Raw genomic sequence first — 15,890 nt, forward strand, 5'->3', positions numbered from 1 at the left:
CATTATTTATCTTCAGAATACAAGATTAAAAAATAGAATTTAATAGATGTAAAGTAATGTTGCTACACACATGTACAGTAGGTGACAGTATGTACCTTAAAGTTGCTTGCGATCCACCATAATGGAAAAGAAGAACATCCAGTCGGAAAAGCTTGGATTTCTGCTCCAGCAGCGCCCCGTGTGGTCAGAGGTGTGTGGTGCACAGGCCCCTCCTGCTTCACACTGGAAGTGAAATGTGGAAGCGCAACTGAATGACAGAGGAACGACCAACATCTGCAGATTTAGATTTATTTTGACCATACGGCATTTTTCTGTGGCCAGAACCAGGTGGGGAAGTTCTTCCAGCTGTTCCCTACATCCGCCTTTTGCTTTCGTGTTTAAAAAAGGGAGCGGAGACGCACAGCATTCGCTTTGCGAGACTTTCCCCACTGTTTATTACGTGTCATGCAAGTAGTCTAAGATTTTTTTCGCAAAAGAAAAAGACAAAAAAACGTTGAGCTACTTTATTTTTTTTCCCCACATTTTTCCTAAACTCATAACTGAATTCTTCCCTGCAGGAATGGCGGCCTACACATTGTGTCTCTGTATTGCTGCCAGTCTCCTTTTTACTCAGCCAACATCTGCCAAAAACGATGCTCCCTGTCTGCCCGGAAAGTGGAACAATGCCGCTCAAACCTTCATCAAGCGCCATCTTCCCAAAGGGACTCCGATTTCTCTGGACCAGAATGAGTGGGAAAAGTTCATCAAGTCTCTAGGCTGTGACAGACCCACGCAGTCGTTCCTCCACCCAGATGAGCTGGAGAAGGTGAAATCTGTGTGCTCCAGCAGAGGAGGGAAGGTGCTGAAAGAAAACCTGTGCATCAGTAAGCAGCCATTTAGTTTTGTGACGGTGAGGAGCGTCCAGGGAACCTGCGGGATCAAGAGCATCACGCAGGAAAACAAACATCTGATCCTCGCCTGCGAGGTGTTGGAGAATCAGTGTGTCCCGGTCCACTTTGAGGGAAACTCCAAGGATCAAAAACCCAGTAACAACGCCAAAGACTGCCAGGACCCTCAGACCAGAGGCCAGGCTCCCACCTTCAAAGTGACACCCCTCTGGTTGTTTGCGTGTATGCTTATTTTTTATGCGTTCTGACTTTTTCGAAGGACATTTGGAGGAACTAGATGAGACTGAGATTTTTATCAGAGGGTAATTTTACTTTGAGTTGTGGTTTTTGATTTTAAAACAGTGTTGCATCATAATTGCATAAGCCAAATATATTTCTTTCAATTTTACCTGTCCTCAGGTATTTGCATGTGTTTTCAGTCCATTTCTGAGCTCGTTTTTCTATAATCATTTATTGCCATAATGTTCAAGTTATATCAGCCATTTCAGTAATAAAAAGCTAATTTTTGTTCTGCGGGCCCAAAACAAAAATTTGGGGGCCGCAAAAATTTTAGTTTTTGCTGGCCCAAAATTTCTTGTTTCTTTTAAGCAAGAGAAACAAGAAATTCCAGGGTGCAAAACCTGTTTATTATACCAATATCAGGATTTTAAAATATATTAGAATCATGTCAGTCAAATGTATTTTCAAAACATTTCAATTTTATTTAATTTTAACATTTCATTTGAGACTATATGCCGTGTTTGCATGTGTTTTCAGTCAGTCAGCTTTATGTGTTGCACAATCTAATTTGTCCTGTGTTCTTTGCGAGTAAAAATAGATACAGTTTTGATATAAAATGGATTTAAATTGGAATCATTTTAAAAATGCAAACAGACTGTTTATTAAAAGTGTTTTCTTGACTGAAATATTTTTTTAAATCTATGAAACCTACATTAAAAATAAGAAACTAGAAAATTCCTGAAGAAATTTAACCGAGGCCGGCCAAAGTGCACGTAGGATTGGACCCAGCGCTCTGATGCTAAAAATTAGCATCAATGCTAAGTTTAGCTCAAAAATTCCAAAGTAGCATGTGGAGAATCACAAGAATGTCGAATAACATGGACTTGCACCATTCAGCATGATAAACTAAGTGTATCAGCTACAATTAGCCAAAATGCTAATGTAGCATGTGGGGCATCACTAGCATGTTATCTATACTTCATTCAGTAAACATGGCTAATAAGTCAGAAATCGGCGGACACACATGCGCCAACGGGGTAATCACAATGCACTGTAAGCTATGTAATGTGTTTTAAGGCAGTTGAGCAAAATCCCGGACGATTTTTATATTTCCCCCCGGACATTTTTTTAGGTCTGAAAAGTAGGACATGTCCGGGAAAAAGAGGATGTCTGGTCACCCTATGTAGGAGGACAAACATTCTCATCGTTTCCAGTGCTGTAAGAAATATGTAGAATAATTCTTAAATTTAATATATATATTATGAAAATACTGACTTCATAATTTAGAAGTCAGTATCTTGCACAGTAAAACTGAAAACAGCGATAGATAGATAGATAGATAGATAGATAGATAGATAGATAGATAGATAGATAGATAGATAGATAGATAGATAGATAGATAGATAGATAGATAGATAGATAGATAGATAGATAGATAGATAGATAGATAGATAGATAGATAGATAGATAGATAGATAGATAGATAGATAGATACTCTGTCAAGAGTTGTGGTGGATGAGGTGATGAGGCAAAACGCTAGGAGAGATATGGTAGATTTAATAAAGAATAATGCTCCAAGAGTCCAAATCCCTGGCAGCACTCCTGGGGGAAGCTGATGCTCAACACAGGTAGCAACAGAAAGCACGAATAGACAAACCGGACACACGGCAGAACAGAAGCCAAAATGAGAGAGGACCCGACAACGACACAGGTGACACTAAATACACAGGAGGTAATCAGGGAACGAGACACCTGGGAACTAATTCAGAGTCAGAGACACAGGAAACTCGAAATAAACACACAGAAAAACACGGAACATGACAATACCTACCTCTATCGATCAATCGATAGATAGATGTTCTCTTGCCCATTTATGCAAACCAAAGGTAAACCTTTAATATTTTGTAGAAAAAATGTTAAGCAAACTAATTCAATCAACATTAAAAGAACATAAAATATTAAATATACCAGTTCTATCTTAATTCGCTTATATTTTATTTCAAAATTCTTGCACAAGGAAATTTTTCTCCTAACCAAATTGGTTGATTTACTTTTAAGTAACATAACAAAAAAAAAATTGTTGTTAAAAAAAGTATTTTAAAAGCATACTATTTTAAAGTTAAACTCAAGTACAAAGTGTGCTTGTAGGCATGCTTTGGTTCTAAAAAAAAAAACTGATGAGGGAATTTTATGGGAAACAGGTTCGACTAGCTCACTGGTTTCGAACTTGCAGTAACTACTGTTGACTCTTCTTGGTCAGAAATTCCTTGTCTGATGAATGAGGAAATGCTTTGAAGAGACAAAAAAGTCACCATTGTTTTTCTTCACAGTCGTCTAACCGAGACGCTCTACGTTTAACTCAGAAAAGATCTATGTGGGCCAGTTCCTTGGATTATATGGACAAGACAGAGAATTTCTGTGTCTTGAGAAACTGAGAAGGTGTTTTCTAGATAGAAAAGTGAAGAACTACCAACTCACCTTTCAACACAGAGCTGTTCTACCCGTTTAAAGGAACCTGTTGAAACCAGTGAGTCTGTGACAGATTTTCGCTTGCACTCTTGGTTGGTCTGAGGTGATTCTCATGGAAACAGATAAAGTAAGCACTTAGTTTATTTATTATATTGTCTGGTTTTTTAAATTGCCTACGAAATAAGATCAAGGGTTTCCAAACTCCAAACATACAACAAAGACTATAATTGCTGCATCATGACTGATTGTGATTAGTTTTGTGACTCTGAAAACTCTGAAAACCCTGTTTTCAGTTTTACTGTGCAAGATACTGACTTCTAAATTATGATTAAAAAAAATCACACTGTTAGGCTATGCCATATTTGATAGAGATTGACAAACAAAGGTATAACATGAGTGAATATGAAAATATCAGATATGTTTATGACAGAACATGGCTGACTGTATGATCAACAAACAGTAACAACGTGAGGACAGTGATTTACCAATTTTCAGTTATAGTCGATTAACCTGTGATTTAAATTGGCCTCAGTAGGTGACAGCAAAACAATCTAAATGTTTGAGCTGGTCTTCCATCTGCTGCAGTTCAGCCTGTAGTCTGAACATCATGTGACTAATTGTGAGCTCATTAATGTCTCACTCTGGTTTTTTTTCTGTAGTGAAACCACCATGCTACCTTAGATAATACCTTGACTAAATATATTTAATCTGACTCACTATTAAATATAACCATCTATAAGGTTCAACAGTCTTGTATAACTATGTATAATGCTGCAGGAATATATTATGCTTTCATAAATCTTTTGAAAATAAAATAGTCTGGTTTAAAAATAGATTCATTTATACCAGTCGTACAATATTTTTATAGTGGTGAATTTTGGCTTTGATTTGATTTAGTGTCATTTTAAACAAGTAAAAGTAGAGGTGGAAATAACCAATGCTTCATGTAGATATGTGAAAGTCTCTTTTTATGGCTATAAATAGACAAGAGAAACAAGAAAGGCAAGGTATGCTGAGCCTGACAGAGAGAAAGCCAAAGGTTTCTGTGTAATAATCCAAGCGATTCTACTTTTAGGATGAATGTTGGTGAAGATGATCCAACCATGAGCTTGTCTCAAGAAAAAAGAAAGAAATGTTTATCTGTGACCGATGGCTTGACTGAGGACTATATCAAGAAGAACAAACATGAGAGGTAAGACGAATAATGAAAACTTTTATTTATCCTTAATGGTAAAGGATACAAGGCTGCCAAGAAATATAGATTTTATATTTTGTTTCTTTTCCAAGGGAAATATAAATGATCTTTCACTTGTTTAACCCGCTCCACACTGAACTGAATTACTCACCATGTCAAAACGAACGTAAACATCACCAGTACTGAAGAAAAATCCAACTTAGTGTAGCATTCAACCAGTTCAAAATACTGCAGAACATATCAGAGGACACAATAGTCCACTAGAACTGTAATAACCAGGCCCTCTGATTGGAGGAGATTTCCAAAAAGCTGCACTTTTATGACGCATTCAAGTACATCTGGTACTCTGAATAATCTAAATATCAAAGAGATTTAAACTTATTTATTCAAAACAACAGCACTGACCACTTTGAATTGTTTTCACTGTTGTATAATCCATCCATACAGTTACTGGTTACACCTGGTTATTGTTTATTGATAAGACATATCTAACTGAATGTCCAGTCTTACTGTGGTCAAACCATGATGTTTGTGCACCTTTAAATCCATTACAGTACTGATGCCCTAAACAAACTGAATTTCAAAATTCAAGTTTGTTTTATGTTTTCCTTGCTATGCTTTAGCTTCAAACTCTTAAGGTTTTTGCCTGACAACCTTTTCTCTAATTTGTTTTTCCAGGTCTGACCAGAGAAGTTGTCCCTCTCCAGGCTGTGAGTCAGTAAACAGTGAAAAATCCAGAGATTATCCTCTTGAGTTCAAAAAGTGAGTTTATCCATTGAATATTAACCTATTAAGTTTATTTATATTGTAGAAATCTAAAACGTGGAAATTTTAGACAATTTCATATGCCTTTGTCTTAGCTTGTTTTTTAAATTTTCTTCTCAGCTCTAATCAGGGAAGATGTTCGTCCCCGAGCTGTGAATCCATGAAAAGTGACAAATCCAGGGATTATCCTCTTGAGTTCAAAAAGTGAGTTTATCTGTTGAATATTAACCTATTAAGTTTATTTATAATGTAGAAATCTAAAACGCAGAAATTTTAGACAACTTATAAGAAAAACATAGTAAATTTACATCCATAAAATTCAGATCAATCTACTTTCTACAATTAAATTACATTTATTACAACTGAATCTATCAAATCCATTTATTGAATATATATATATAAATATATCTCAATTAAAATGTCTAATTTTGTTTTTTTACCCCTTTATTTGACAGGTCAATCTTTTTTTATTCTTTTTGCCAGACTGAGAAATGTATATATATACACACTAGCTCTGCTCTAAGCTTCATATGCCTTTGTCTTAGCTTGTTTTTTGAATTTTCTTCTCAGCTCTAATCAGGGAAGGTGTTCGTCCCCGAGCTGTGAATCCATGAAAAGTGACAAATCCAGGGATTATCCTCTTGAGTTCAAAAAGTGAGTTCATCAACTGAATATTAAGGCAGAGTATAAAGCATACATAAATCTTCTCTATGGTAAATTATATAGTTCTCAATACAAATAAACAATATCACCTTTAGTTTCTATAATCAAATTTCACCATTATGTAGATTGTATTCAATCTATACAGTAAAAATATCTAAATACAATGATCAAATAAAAAGTTCATTATTTATTTATTTTACTTTTACTAAGAGGCACTGAATTCCACAAAATGTTTCTCTTTTGTATTTTTTCTAGGTCTGCTCAGGGAAGATGTCCCTCTCCCAGTTGTGAATCTATGAAAAGTGACAAATCTAGAGATTATCCTCTCGAGTTCAAACAGTAAGTTATCTATTGAATTTACAATTGCGTTGCAATTTTCTAACCTATGATTTCCATCTATCGGCATTCTGCCTCAGTGGGTCCCCTTCGCCTCGGATTAGTTCTTCTGGTTACTTTGTCATTCCCACCTCTGCCTCAGTTTATAAACTCATTGGTTCTCTTAGTTCGTTACTGGATACTCCAGTTTTCATTTTTGTTACCCTGTCTGTTAACTACTGCTGTCAACTTGGTTCCTTCACTATTCTCTGTGTTGTGTAAGTCTTTTCGAATTTTTCAATTAGTTTCACTCCATCATGTGTTTCTGTATGCTTTGTGATCCAACAAAAAACAAAGCATGATTTACATGGATTTCTTACTTATATTCTTACTTATATTTTTGGTTATTTCACCTCTTACTTCTATTGTTGCCAAGGAAATACATATTAATTTGTGTTGTTTTTATAAGTTTGGTTTAAGAATTTAATTTCCCTGATTGACTTGTTGCAAATAGAAACTGGCTCCAATGTCTTCTTTTAGGGATTTTGCTCCACTTCCCGGTAATTTAAATGTTGTTTTTTGAATTTTTTTTTTCTCAAGGACTCCAAGAGGTCCCTCTCTAAGCTGTGAATCCATAATAAGTGACAAATCTAGGGATTATCCTCTTGAGTTCAAACAGTAAGTTTATCTATTAATATTTACCAGATTTGTGAAGCCCACATAAGTCAACTCTTGACACTTTACAAGACAAGTATCTGTCTGTCTGAACCCTTTTAAATAAGTTCAGTTGATTCAATATTATTATTATTATTATTATTATTATTATTATTATTATTATTATTATTATTATTATTATTATTATTATTATTATTATTATTATTATTATTATTATTCGACCAAAATAACTTTAATGTATCTATTAAATTCTCCAATTTTGTCATTTATTTATTTTTTCTGTTAATGGAATCTCCAATATTTTTACCTAAGTTTCTGTGAAGAAACTAGCTCTAATCATTTTTATTAAAGGCACTGAGCTTCACATTTCATTGTTTAAATTGAACCTTTTCTTTGTTGTCTTGCAGCTCTGACAAAGGACGATGTCCCTCTCCAAGCTGTGAATCATTAAAAAGTGACAAATCTCGGGATTATCCTCTTGAGTTTAAACAGTAAGTTTATCAATTTAATACTAAACCAATTTATGAAAAGTATTCTGTAGGCCCTTTACAAGAAAATAATGGCACTAAGTTACCATTTAAGATCTCAGCACACCTCAAGAAAACATGCTGATTTTTTTTATTTATATCTCTCTTGTACATTGTTTGTGTGGTTTATTCATCCATGGGTATTAATTGTCTTCTCCACAGAAGCTACCAGGAAACAACAGAGCATTTTACCGTTCCTAAACAAAATCTGGTTCCAATATTTAAGGTTTGTAATCATGTTGAGGTCCACCTCTAACTACCGTATGTGGTCGTCTGTCTGTCATTTCTAACATAAACTTTCTTTACACAAAGATTCTAAGATTTAAGGACCAAATTTGAACAGTTCAGAACAAAGTTGCAGTTTTATTTTACATGTAGTTGGGTCTCGTATAAAAGAACTCATAGTTAAAACATGACTTAAAATAAGTTAGGACAAGGTAAAATATTTAATATAAACTATTTATTTTATTCGTGTTATTTTTACAAGTCTATATTTATTAGTTGAAAACACCCTGCAGATGTTTAGCATGGCCACTAAATTAGCTCTGATGAAACAAAGAATGCAAAGTTATTTCTACTAATTCCCACGCATATTGTAGTTTGTGTTTTTCCTTCACTGTTGTTCATTGAGAAAAATAACTGCAATCATAAAACTGTTTGATTCGAGCTTCAGTGTTACTCCAGGCAAGGCGTTTAACACATACAGTACATGTCTTCACATTGGGGTCTAACAGGGTGCTCAATGTGAGTGTGGTTGAGTTAATGTGGCTCTGGTGTGGAAGTGCTGTGAGCTTTCTGTAAAGACTAGAAAATTATTATGTAATGTTAGTTAATTTACTTGATAAAATATTTAATCAAAAGGGTTAATTAATCAGCTATTGAAAAGGAAAACGGATAATTAAAGTGAGAAAGTTATATTCTTTAGATTGTGATGTTTATAGACTAATCTTTAGTAAATTAAGAAATGTAGCTGAGTTTCTAATTTTCATGATTTGAAGGTGTCATTGTAAACTGTTCTATCACAGATCCTCGAGGAGAGCATTGTTGTTTTTATAAAGAATGAGCTGAAGAACTTCCAAAAGCAACAAGATCACAAAGAACAATGTTTGAGCCAGGAGGAGGGTGCAGATGAGAAGAGGAGCAGCAAAGAAGCTTTTCTTGCCATTGCTCAGCGGTTTCTACAAAGAATGAAACAAGGAGAGTTGGATTCCTCTCTGTTGAACAGTAAGAAACTTTTAATTGTCATCTGGTCATTTCTCCTGAAAGACAGACTGGACCAGACATGTGCTCATCAAAACACAAACCTGATTGGCTGTAGCTAACGCAAAGTACTACTGCATCATTCTTAAACTTTATTATTTTATGAACAACAATCATTTTACCAGCTTTTCTTATATAATACAATACAGCATGTTATAAGTTTCTGTTACATGTTGAGACCTTATCCGTCAGTCAGGAACAAGCCAAGCCTCTTTCAAACATCATTTCCCTGCTTCTGGTTTTAAATGTCTGTCTATGGGAGTGTAAAGAGTTAAAATTGTTCTTTGCTGTTTATGTTGTGCATTCAACTGAAGTCCTTCCTTAAGAGAACTGAACCTGTCAAACCTCTTTGCTTTGAACTAACAAGGAAGCTTTGATGTATTTTTACACCTTGAACACACATGTACAAAGACAACACAACATAATTTTAATTGTCCGTTTTCCTTATCATTATCAATAGCTATTAACTGTATTTGAAACAAAGAAAACTTTCAATTACAGGAGGAGGCTAAATCAAGGAAACAGCTTTTTCCAAGATAACATGAGAAATAACTGCTGATATTCCCTGATAATCCTTTTATTCACTTTGGTACATATTTCCCCAGTTAATGGAGTCTAAAAGTGCTCTGTCAGTTTTGGAAACATGGGGATCTTGATGCTAATTCTGCAGAAGGAGGGTTACGAAACATCATGTAATGCTGCTTTGATGTAATGGCTTAAACCAGTTCATCCGGTATGCTGTATGCATTTTTTTTTTCTTTTGCTAAGGTGCTGTTGTGAATCAGTGTGCAGTGAAGAAACAAGCTCACCTGCCTGGAAGTGATGAACTTTCTATAGAACTTGACATCCAGGCAAGATCTGAGAGGTAAACTGAGAACTTTAAAGCTCATTTTTTTTGCTTTTAGCAAATGTTGTAACTGCTTTTTGCTTGACTAGAAGGACATTAGTTGAGATCTGGATCAGCTTTATGTCATGTTTTCAGAGTTTGTTCAGAGACACAATCATGAAGTTTTTTCGCCCTTATTTACAACAGCAAAAGGAACCATAAATACAGATATGAACACTTTAAAGCCCAAATAGACACCAAATAATATTTTTAACTGGTCTTATATGATTTATAAGCAACACATTAGATAATTCCAGGTGATAAATTTTGCGTAGCACACTCATTTAAACAAAATACATGCTTTTAGACTGTGGGAAGAACATAGAGAACCCCAAGATAATACATACAAGCATGACGCATTCATCTCTTTACTGATTAAATTTTATAAAGATTTGGAAGACAAACAGTTCTATCTGGATTTTGTCACCATCAGTCATGTCTGCCTGTCAGTGTGACGTCAAACCACAGCCTCCTTAAAGACCCTGTCCATGGGCCAGTTATTATTCACCTGGTTCTTATGAACTGGCATCTAGGAAACCCATAAAATGTCAGATATTAAATCTCCTAAAAGCTCAGATACAACCACCATCATGCTTGCATGAAATGTGTCCATCGGATGAACTGTTTCATGATTACAGTCTAACTTTAATATTATGTCAATAAAGTGAAAAGTATTTTTAAGGCGAACTGCATGAGGCTTTGTTAATATTTCTAAACCTACGAAGAAATTATTTTATTCCTTTTTCTCTTAAGTCTTTTAATAACTTACTGAAAGGGTGTAGGAGCAAATCCCTTTGTGTCTTTATTTGATCCTATATATGCCTCATTTCTTTTATGTCTAACCAGGAAATTATAAACTGTCATTTTCCAAGCTGAATGTCCAGTAAAAGTGACAAATTTATGTGATCAAACATGAAGTTTCTTGTAATTTTTCATGTTTTAAAATACAGGAATAACATTACAAATGTTAGGTCTGTCCTTATTACTGTTTGCTAATTTGGGTTGATTACATCCAATAATTCCAATAAATAATTTCTCCATAGAGTTCACCAGAAGCTGTCAGAGGACTTCATCACTCATCAAACAAACCTCAAGGTTAGTTGGACTGTAGCTGCACTCACAAGCAGTTTACTTTTCTAATCACATATTGGTTTGATTCCTATTTGTTTCAGTAAGTTGGTGTTATTGCAAAAGTATTCTATAGGTGTTTCTCCAGTAAGTGTTGCAATTACAGTTATTAAAATGCTAATTTATAATTTCAATTTTAAAATATGTTTCCACAGGTTCTTGAAGAGGATATTTTACACTTTGCAAAGAATGAGCTGCAAACATTCTGTAAGATTTTAAGTCAAGATTTCTCCAAATCCTCTGAGAGTCAAGAGGTGGAAATGGATCCCCATGAAGACCAGAATGAAAAGGAAATCATCAAGAAGGCTTTTTTGAAAATCACTCTGGATTTTATGAGGAACATGAAGCAGGAGGAGCTTGCTCACACTCTGCTAAACAGTAAGATGATTGTAATACATATACTTATACATGTGTTTGTCTGTGTTCTTATTGCAAAGCTATGGAATCCCCATGAAATACATTGGGATTAACATTAGCCATGCAACAAAGCCAGAACAAGTTTAGAGCACAAAATCACAAATCTTTTTTCTTTTCTTGTCATATTATTGATGCAAAAAAAAAAAGTGTTTCAGTTCATATCCATAAATGTACATGTTCCTAAATTACAAAACGTGCTGTCTTTTTGTTTTTCAGAAAGTGTTATAACCTTATCTCAGCATATACTCAAATCTAACCTGAAGAATAGGTTTAGTTACGTGTTTGAAGGACTGGACAGGGCAGGATATCCAACGCTTCTGAATCAGATCTACACCGAGCTTTATATCACTAAAGGAACACCTGCTCAGGTCAACTGTAAACATGAAGTGAAGCTGATCGAACAGGCATTCTTGCGACCAACTAAGCCAGAATTAACAATTAGATGTGAAGACATCTTCAAACGCTCAACAGGAAGTGATAAACCAATCAGAACAGTGATGACAGAGGGAGTGGCTGGCATTGGGAAAACAGTCTTGACAAAAAAGTTTGCACTGGACTGGGCTGAAGGAAAAATTTACCAGCACATCCAGTTCATTTTTCCATTTTCCTTCAGAGAACTAAATATGTTGATGAGGGGAAAGTTCAGTTTGGTTGAACTTATTCATCTCTTCTTTCCTGAAATCAAAGAAGCAGGAATTCACACCTTTGAAGAGTTCAAAGTTTTGTTCATCTTTGATGGTCTGGATGAGTGTCGACTTCCTCTGAACCTGAAAACCAAAGAGGTCCTTACAGATGTTACAGAGCCAACATCATTAGAAGTGATGCTGACAAATCTTATCAAGGGGAGATTACTTCCCTCTGCTTGCATCTGGATCACAACGCGACCTGCAGCGGCCCATCAGATCCCTCTTGAGTTTGTTGACCTGGTGACTGAAGTCAGAGGATTCAATGACCCTCAGAAGGAGGAGTATTTCAGAAAGAGATTCACAGAGGAAGAGGAAAGCAGAAGGGTAATTTCTCACATCAACTCATCAAGAAGCATCTTCATAATGTGCCACATCCCTGTCTTCTGCTGGATCACTGCTACTGTTCTGGAGGATGCCATTAAAACCAATCAGGAAAGAGACTTGCCCAAGTCCCTGACAGAGATGTACGTCTATTTCCTGGTGGTTCTGTCCAAAGTAAAAAATATCAAATATGACGGAAGATCAGACATTGATTCCTTTTGGACTCCAGAGACCAAGGACACAATTCAGTCATTGGGGAAGCTGGCCTTTGAGCAGTTAATGAAAGGCAACCTGTTCTTCTATGAATCTGACCTGACAGAGTGCGGCATTGATGTCAGAGCAGCCTCAGTGTATTCAGGGGTTTTCACAGAGATCTTTCAGGAGGAGAGAGGACTGTTCCATGAAAATGTTTTCTGCTTTGTCCACTTGAGCATTCAGGAGTTTCTGGCTGCTCTTCATGTCCATCTGACATTCATCAACACCGGAATCAATCTGCTGTCAGGAGAGGAAACAGCTCCGACCACCTTTGAGGATTTCCATCAGTGTGCTATAGACAAAGCTGTGCAGAGTCCAAATGGACATCTGGACCTGTTGCTTCGCTTCCTCCTGGGTCTCTCACTTGAAACCAATCAAACTTTCCTTCAAGGCCTCATTACAGTAAAGGGATCAGAAAGCAGCTCCAGTCAGAACACCGTACAGTACATCAAGAAGAAGATTGGGGAGAACGTCTGCATTATGAAGAACAACAATCTATTTCACTGCCTGAACGAGCTGAAAGACAGTTCGCTAATAGAAGAGATCCAAGCGATTCTTAGACCTGGGAGGCTGCCGGCGGACAAACTGCCACCTGCCAAGTGGGCAGCACTGGTCAACATCATCTTGTCTTCAACGGAAAAGCTGGACGAGTTTTACCTGAATAAATACTTTGAATCCGACAATGCTTTAACTGGCCTGCTAACAGTGATTGTCAACTCCACTAAGGCTGTGTAAGTTTATGGACAGCATCACATTCACATTCAATATAAATACTCAAATGAATTATGTTAACTGCCTGGTGAATATTGTGATTTTAGGTTGAGTTGCTGTAATCTGACAGACATGTGCTGTAGTGGCTTAGCTTCTGGTCTCCAGTCCAAATGCTTATTGCTGAAGGAATTGGATGTCAGTAACAACGACCTGAAAGACTCAGGAGTGAAGCTGCTGTGTGAAGGCCTGCGTAGTCCTCACTGCACACTGGAAACTCTCAGGTCAGTATTTATTTTACAGAAACACTTTTCAAATCAAAATGTAGTGTTAGTCAATATGTATAAATAAGACAGACAGTAAAACTGTAAGTACAGACACCAACAACACATCAAACCATGTTAAATACCAAAGTCATTCTTCTAAAAAGTATTTTTCTACTCAAAATGATTGCATGCCTTTTTTTATGTAAAGCCTTTCGGGATGTCTGATCACAAAGGAAGGGTGTGCCGATCTGGTTTCATCCTTGAAGTTAAACCCCAGCCACTTGAAAAAGTTGGATTTGAGCTACAACCATCTGGAAGAATGTGGAGTGAAGCATTTTTCTGCAGGACAGAAGGACTTACAGCTGGCATTGCAGACTCTCACGTATGAATAAATTTGAGCTTACATGCATTATAATTTGCTTTGAAGTATTCATGTCCTTTTATATTAATATAAAATGTTCTGATTGTTACTGCTGGGGTTTGTTTCAGGATTGAGCCAAGTGGATCACAGTTCTTAAAACCCGGTCTGAGGAAGTGTAAGTATGAAAGAAACGTCTTTACAGAAAACATTCATGCCTGTGCAAAAATAAACAAATGAAAATCAACAAAAAGAGCTCACTTAACATTTCATACAAGTACTTACTAAGCATCAAGAACTGTTAAAAGATTGAGCAGATAATGAAATATTTTCCTTCCATCAGATGCCTGTGAACTCATGCTGGACCCCAACAGCACTCATAAAAACTTAATACTGTCAGACAACAATAGAAAAGTGACAGTGGGAGGAGAGCAGCAGCCTTATCCTGACCATCCAGAGAGGTTTGATGTCCTTGAACAGCTGCTGTGTACAGACGGTCTTACTGGGCGCTGTTACTGGGAGGTTGAGTGGAGAGGAAGAGTTGACATTGCAGTGACATACAGAAGAATCGAGAGAAAAGGAGAAAATGATGACTGCAGACTTGGGAAGAATGACGAGTCCTGGAGCTTGCTGTGCTCTGATGATGGTCACTCTGGCCTGCACAAAAATGAAATGGCTTCCATCTATGGAGCCCCGTCAAACAGAGTAGGAGTTTACCTGGACTGGCCTGGTGGCATTTTGTCATTCTTTGCAGTGTCGCCTGGAAAAATAAACCACCTTCATACATTCCATGCCAAGTTCACAGAGCCGGTGTATCCAGCTTTCAGGATTACCACTGAGCCGAAGGGTTCATCTTTGTTTTTCAGCCACATTTTGTAAATTTGTTACAGATTCTGCATGTGAAAACTTGAGAGAATTGCCTTTTACAGCCAGTCCTGTGGCCAAAGTGAACAGCTCTGAAATCCTCTACACTTTAAAGAGACATAACTTAATTGATTCTCAACTTGTTGTTTGTACTAACAACAGCTGCAAGGCCTTGCAGGTCTGATTAATCCTGGTGGACAGAGTTAAATTTGAGAGCAGGAAGTAGTCCTGGTCAAATCAGGTCATATAGATAGTGGTTGGCATAACAAAAATATAGCACTGCACTCTCTTTCTTCTCCAGCTATAAAAAGTTTTTGTAAAAAAAACCCAAACTTTTTTTGGCAGGAGTTTTGTCTTTTTTACACTTTTGTACCTTTCAACAATATTGTAAATATTTAGATTTTTGTCCTGATATGTGTTTTAGTTTCAAGTTGCTAGTAAGAAAGTTACACAGTAAACAAAACTGATTATGTTCAGAACTACAGATTCATCTTTGTGATGTACCTTTTACCTTTATGTTTGGTTTGATTAAGTACAACTGCCTAGTGTTAAGTTAATCTGTTGATTTCAGACTAATAACGATGACTTGATTTTCAATAAGCAGAGAACAAATCAAGTGATTAAAGATGATCCCAAGACTTAATGTATGTAATAAATGTAAAACAAAAAAAACTTTCAATGTAAGAAATAAACACTTCTACATATCCATGTAATATTTTTTCTTCTGATTCAAAATTCTTCCAGTGTCCAACCATAAAAAAATTTAGATTATTGTATTTTATTATTTAGCTACATCAGTTTACATTTTCTGCAGGCATACTAACAGAATTTTTGCCGCAATCAGATGTTTCTTCTTTGTACGTTTAATCTTTTATTATTGATAATCAAAAAGTCTGTGTAGTAGTGAAGACTTCTTCCTCATTTTTTTATCCTAGAGTAAGTAGGATGTTTTTGTCAAGTACTAAGATATTTTTTCAGGTTTGAAGAAATGAATTATTTTCAATAATAGATCACTAAACCCATACA

At 36.0% G+C, this 15,890-nt stretch overlaps 2 protein-coding genes across 2 annotated transcripts; both read left to right on the plus strand.

The window, feature by feature from the left end:
* The first annotated feature begins 214 nt into the window (after positions 1-214).
* On the plus strand, positions 215-1,786 carry LOC122830584 (ribonuclease pancreatic). The gene is made up of 2 exons (XM_044116022.1): positions 215-327; positions 558-1,786. The coding sequence occupies exon 2, from the start codon at positions 560-562 to the stop codon at positions 1,133-1,135; it is 576 nt and encodes a 191-aa protein (XP_043971957.1). The 5' UTR covers positions 215-327; positions 558-559; the 3' UTR covers positions 1,136-1,786.
* A 1,169-nt stretch (positions 1,787-2,955) lies between these two features.
* On the plus strand, positions 2,956-15,803 carry LOC122830585 (NACHT, LRR and PYD domains-containing protein 12-like). Its single transcript, XM_044116023.1, has 19 exons — positions 2,956-2,992; positions 3,437-3,702; positions 4,651-4,767; positions 5,449-5,532; positions 5,656-5,739; positions 6,106-6,189; positions 6,454-6,537; positions 7,114-7,191; positions 7,596-7,679; positions 7,878-7,941; positions 8,741-8,939; positions 9,744-9,840; positions 10,905-10,956; positions 11,145-11,367; positions 11,623-13,399; positions 13,487-13,660; positions 13,851-14,024; positions 14,132-14,178; positions 14,344-15,803. The coding sequence occupies exons 3-19, from the start codon at positions 4,652-4,654 to the stop codon at positions 14,877-14,879; spliced, it is 3,957 nt and encodes a 1,318-aa protein (XP_043971958.1). The 5' UTR covers positions 2,956-2,992; positions 3,437-3,702; position 4,651; the 3' UTR covers positions 14,880-15,803.
* The last annotated feature ends 87 nt before the right edge of the window (positions 15,804-15,890 follow it).

This window comes from Gambusia affinis, linkage group LG05 (assembly GCF_019740435.1).
Source record: "Gambusia affinis linkage group LG05, SWU_Gaff_1.0, whole genome shotgun sequence".
NCBI lineage: Eukaryota > Metazoa > Chordata > Actinopteri > Cyprinodontiformes > Poeciliidae > Gambusia > Gambusia affinis.

Coding starts and splice junctions, on each gene's coding strand:
- LOC122830585 (XM_044116023.1), top strand. CDS start 4,652: ATGAATGTTGGTGAAGATGATCCAACCATGAGCTTGTCTCAAGAAAAA. Junction 7,192..7,595: donor TATCCTCTTGAGTTCAAACA/GTAAGTTTATCT, acceptor GTTGTCTTGCAG/CTCTGACAAAGGACGATGTC. Junction 10,957..11,144: donor CTCATCAAACAAACCTCAAG/GTTAGTTGGACT, acceptor ATGTTTCCACAG/GTTCTTGAAGAGGATATTTT.
- LOC122830584 (XM_044116022.1), top strand. CDS start 560: ATGGCGGCCTACACATTGTGTCTCTGTATTGCTGCCAGTCTCCTTTTT.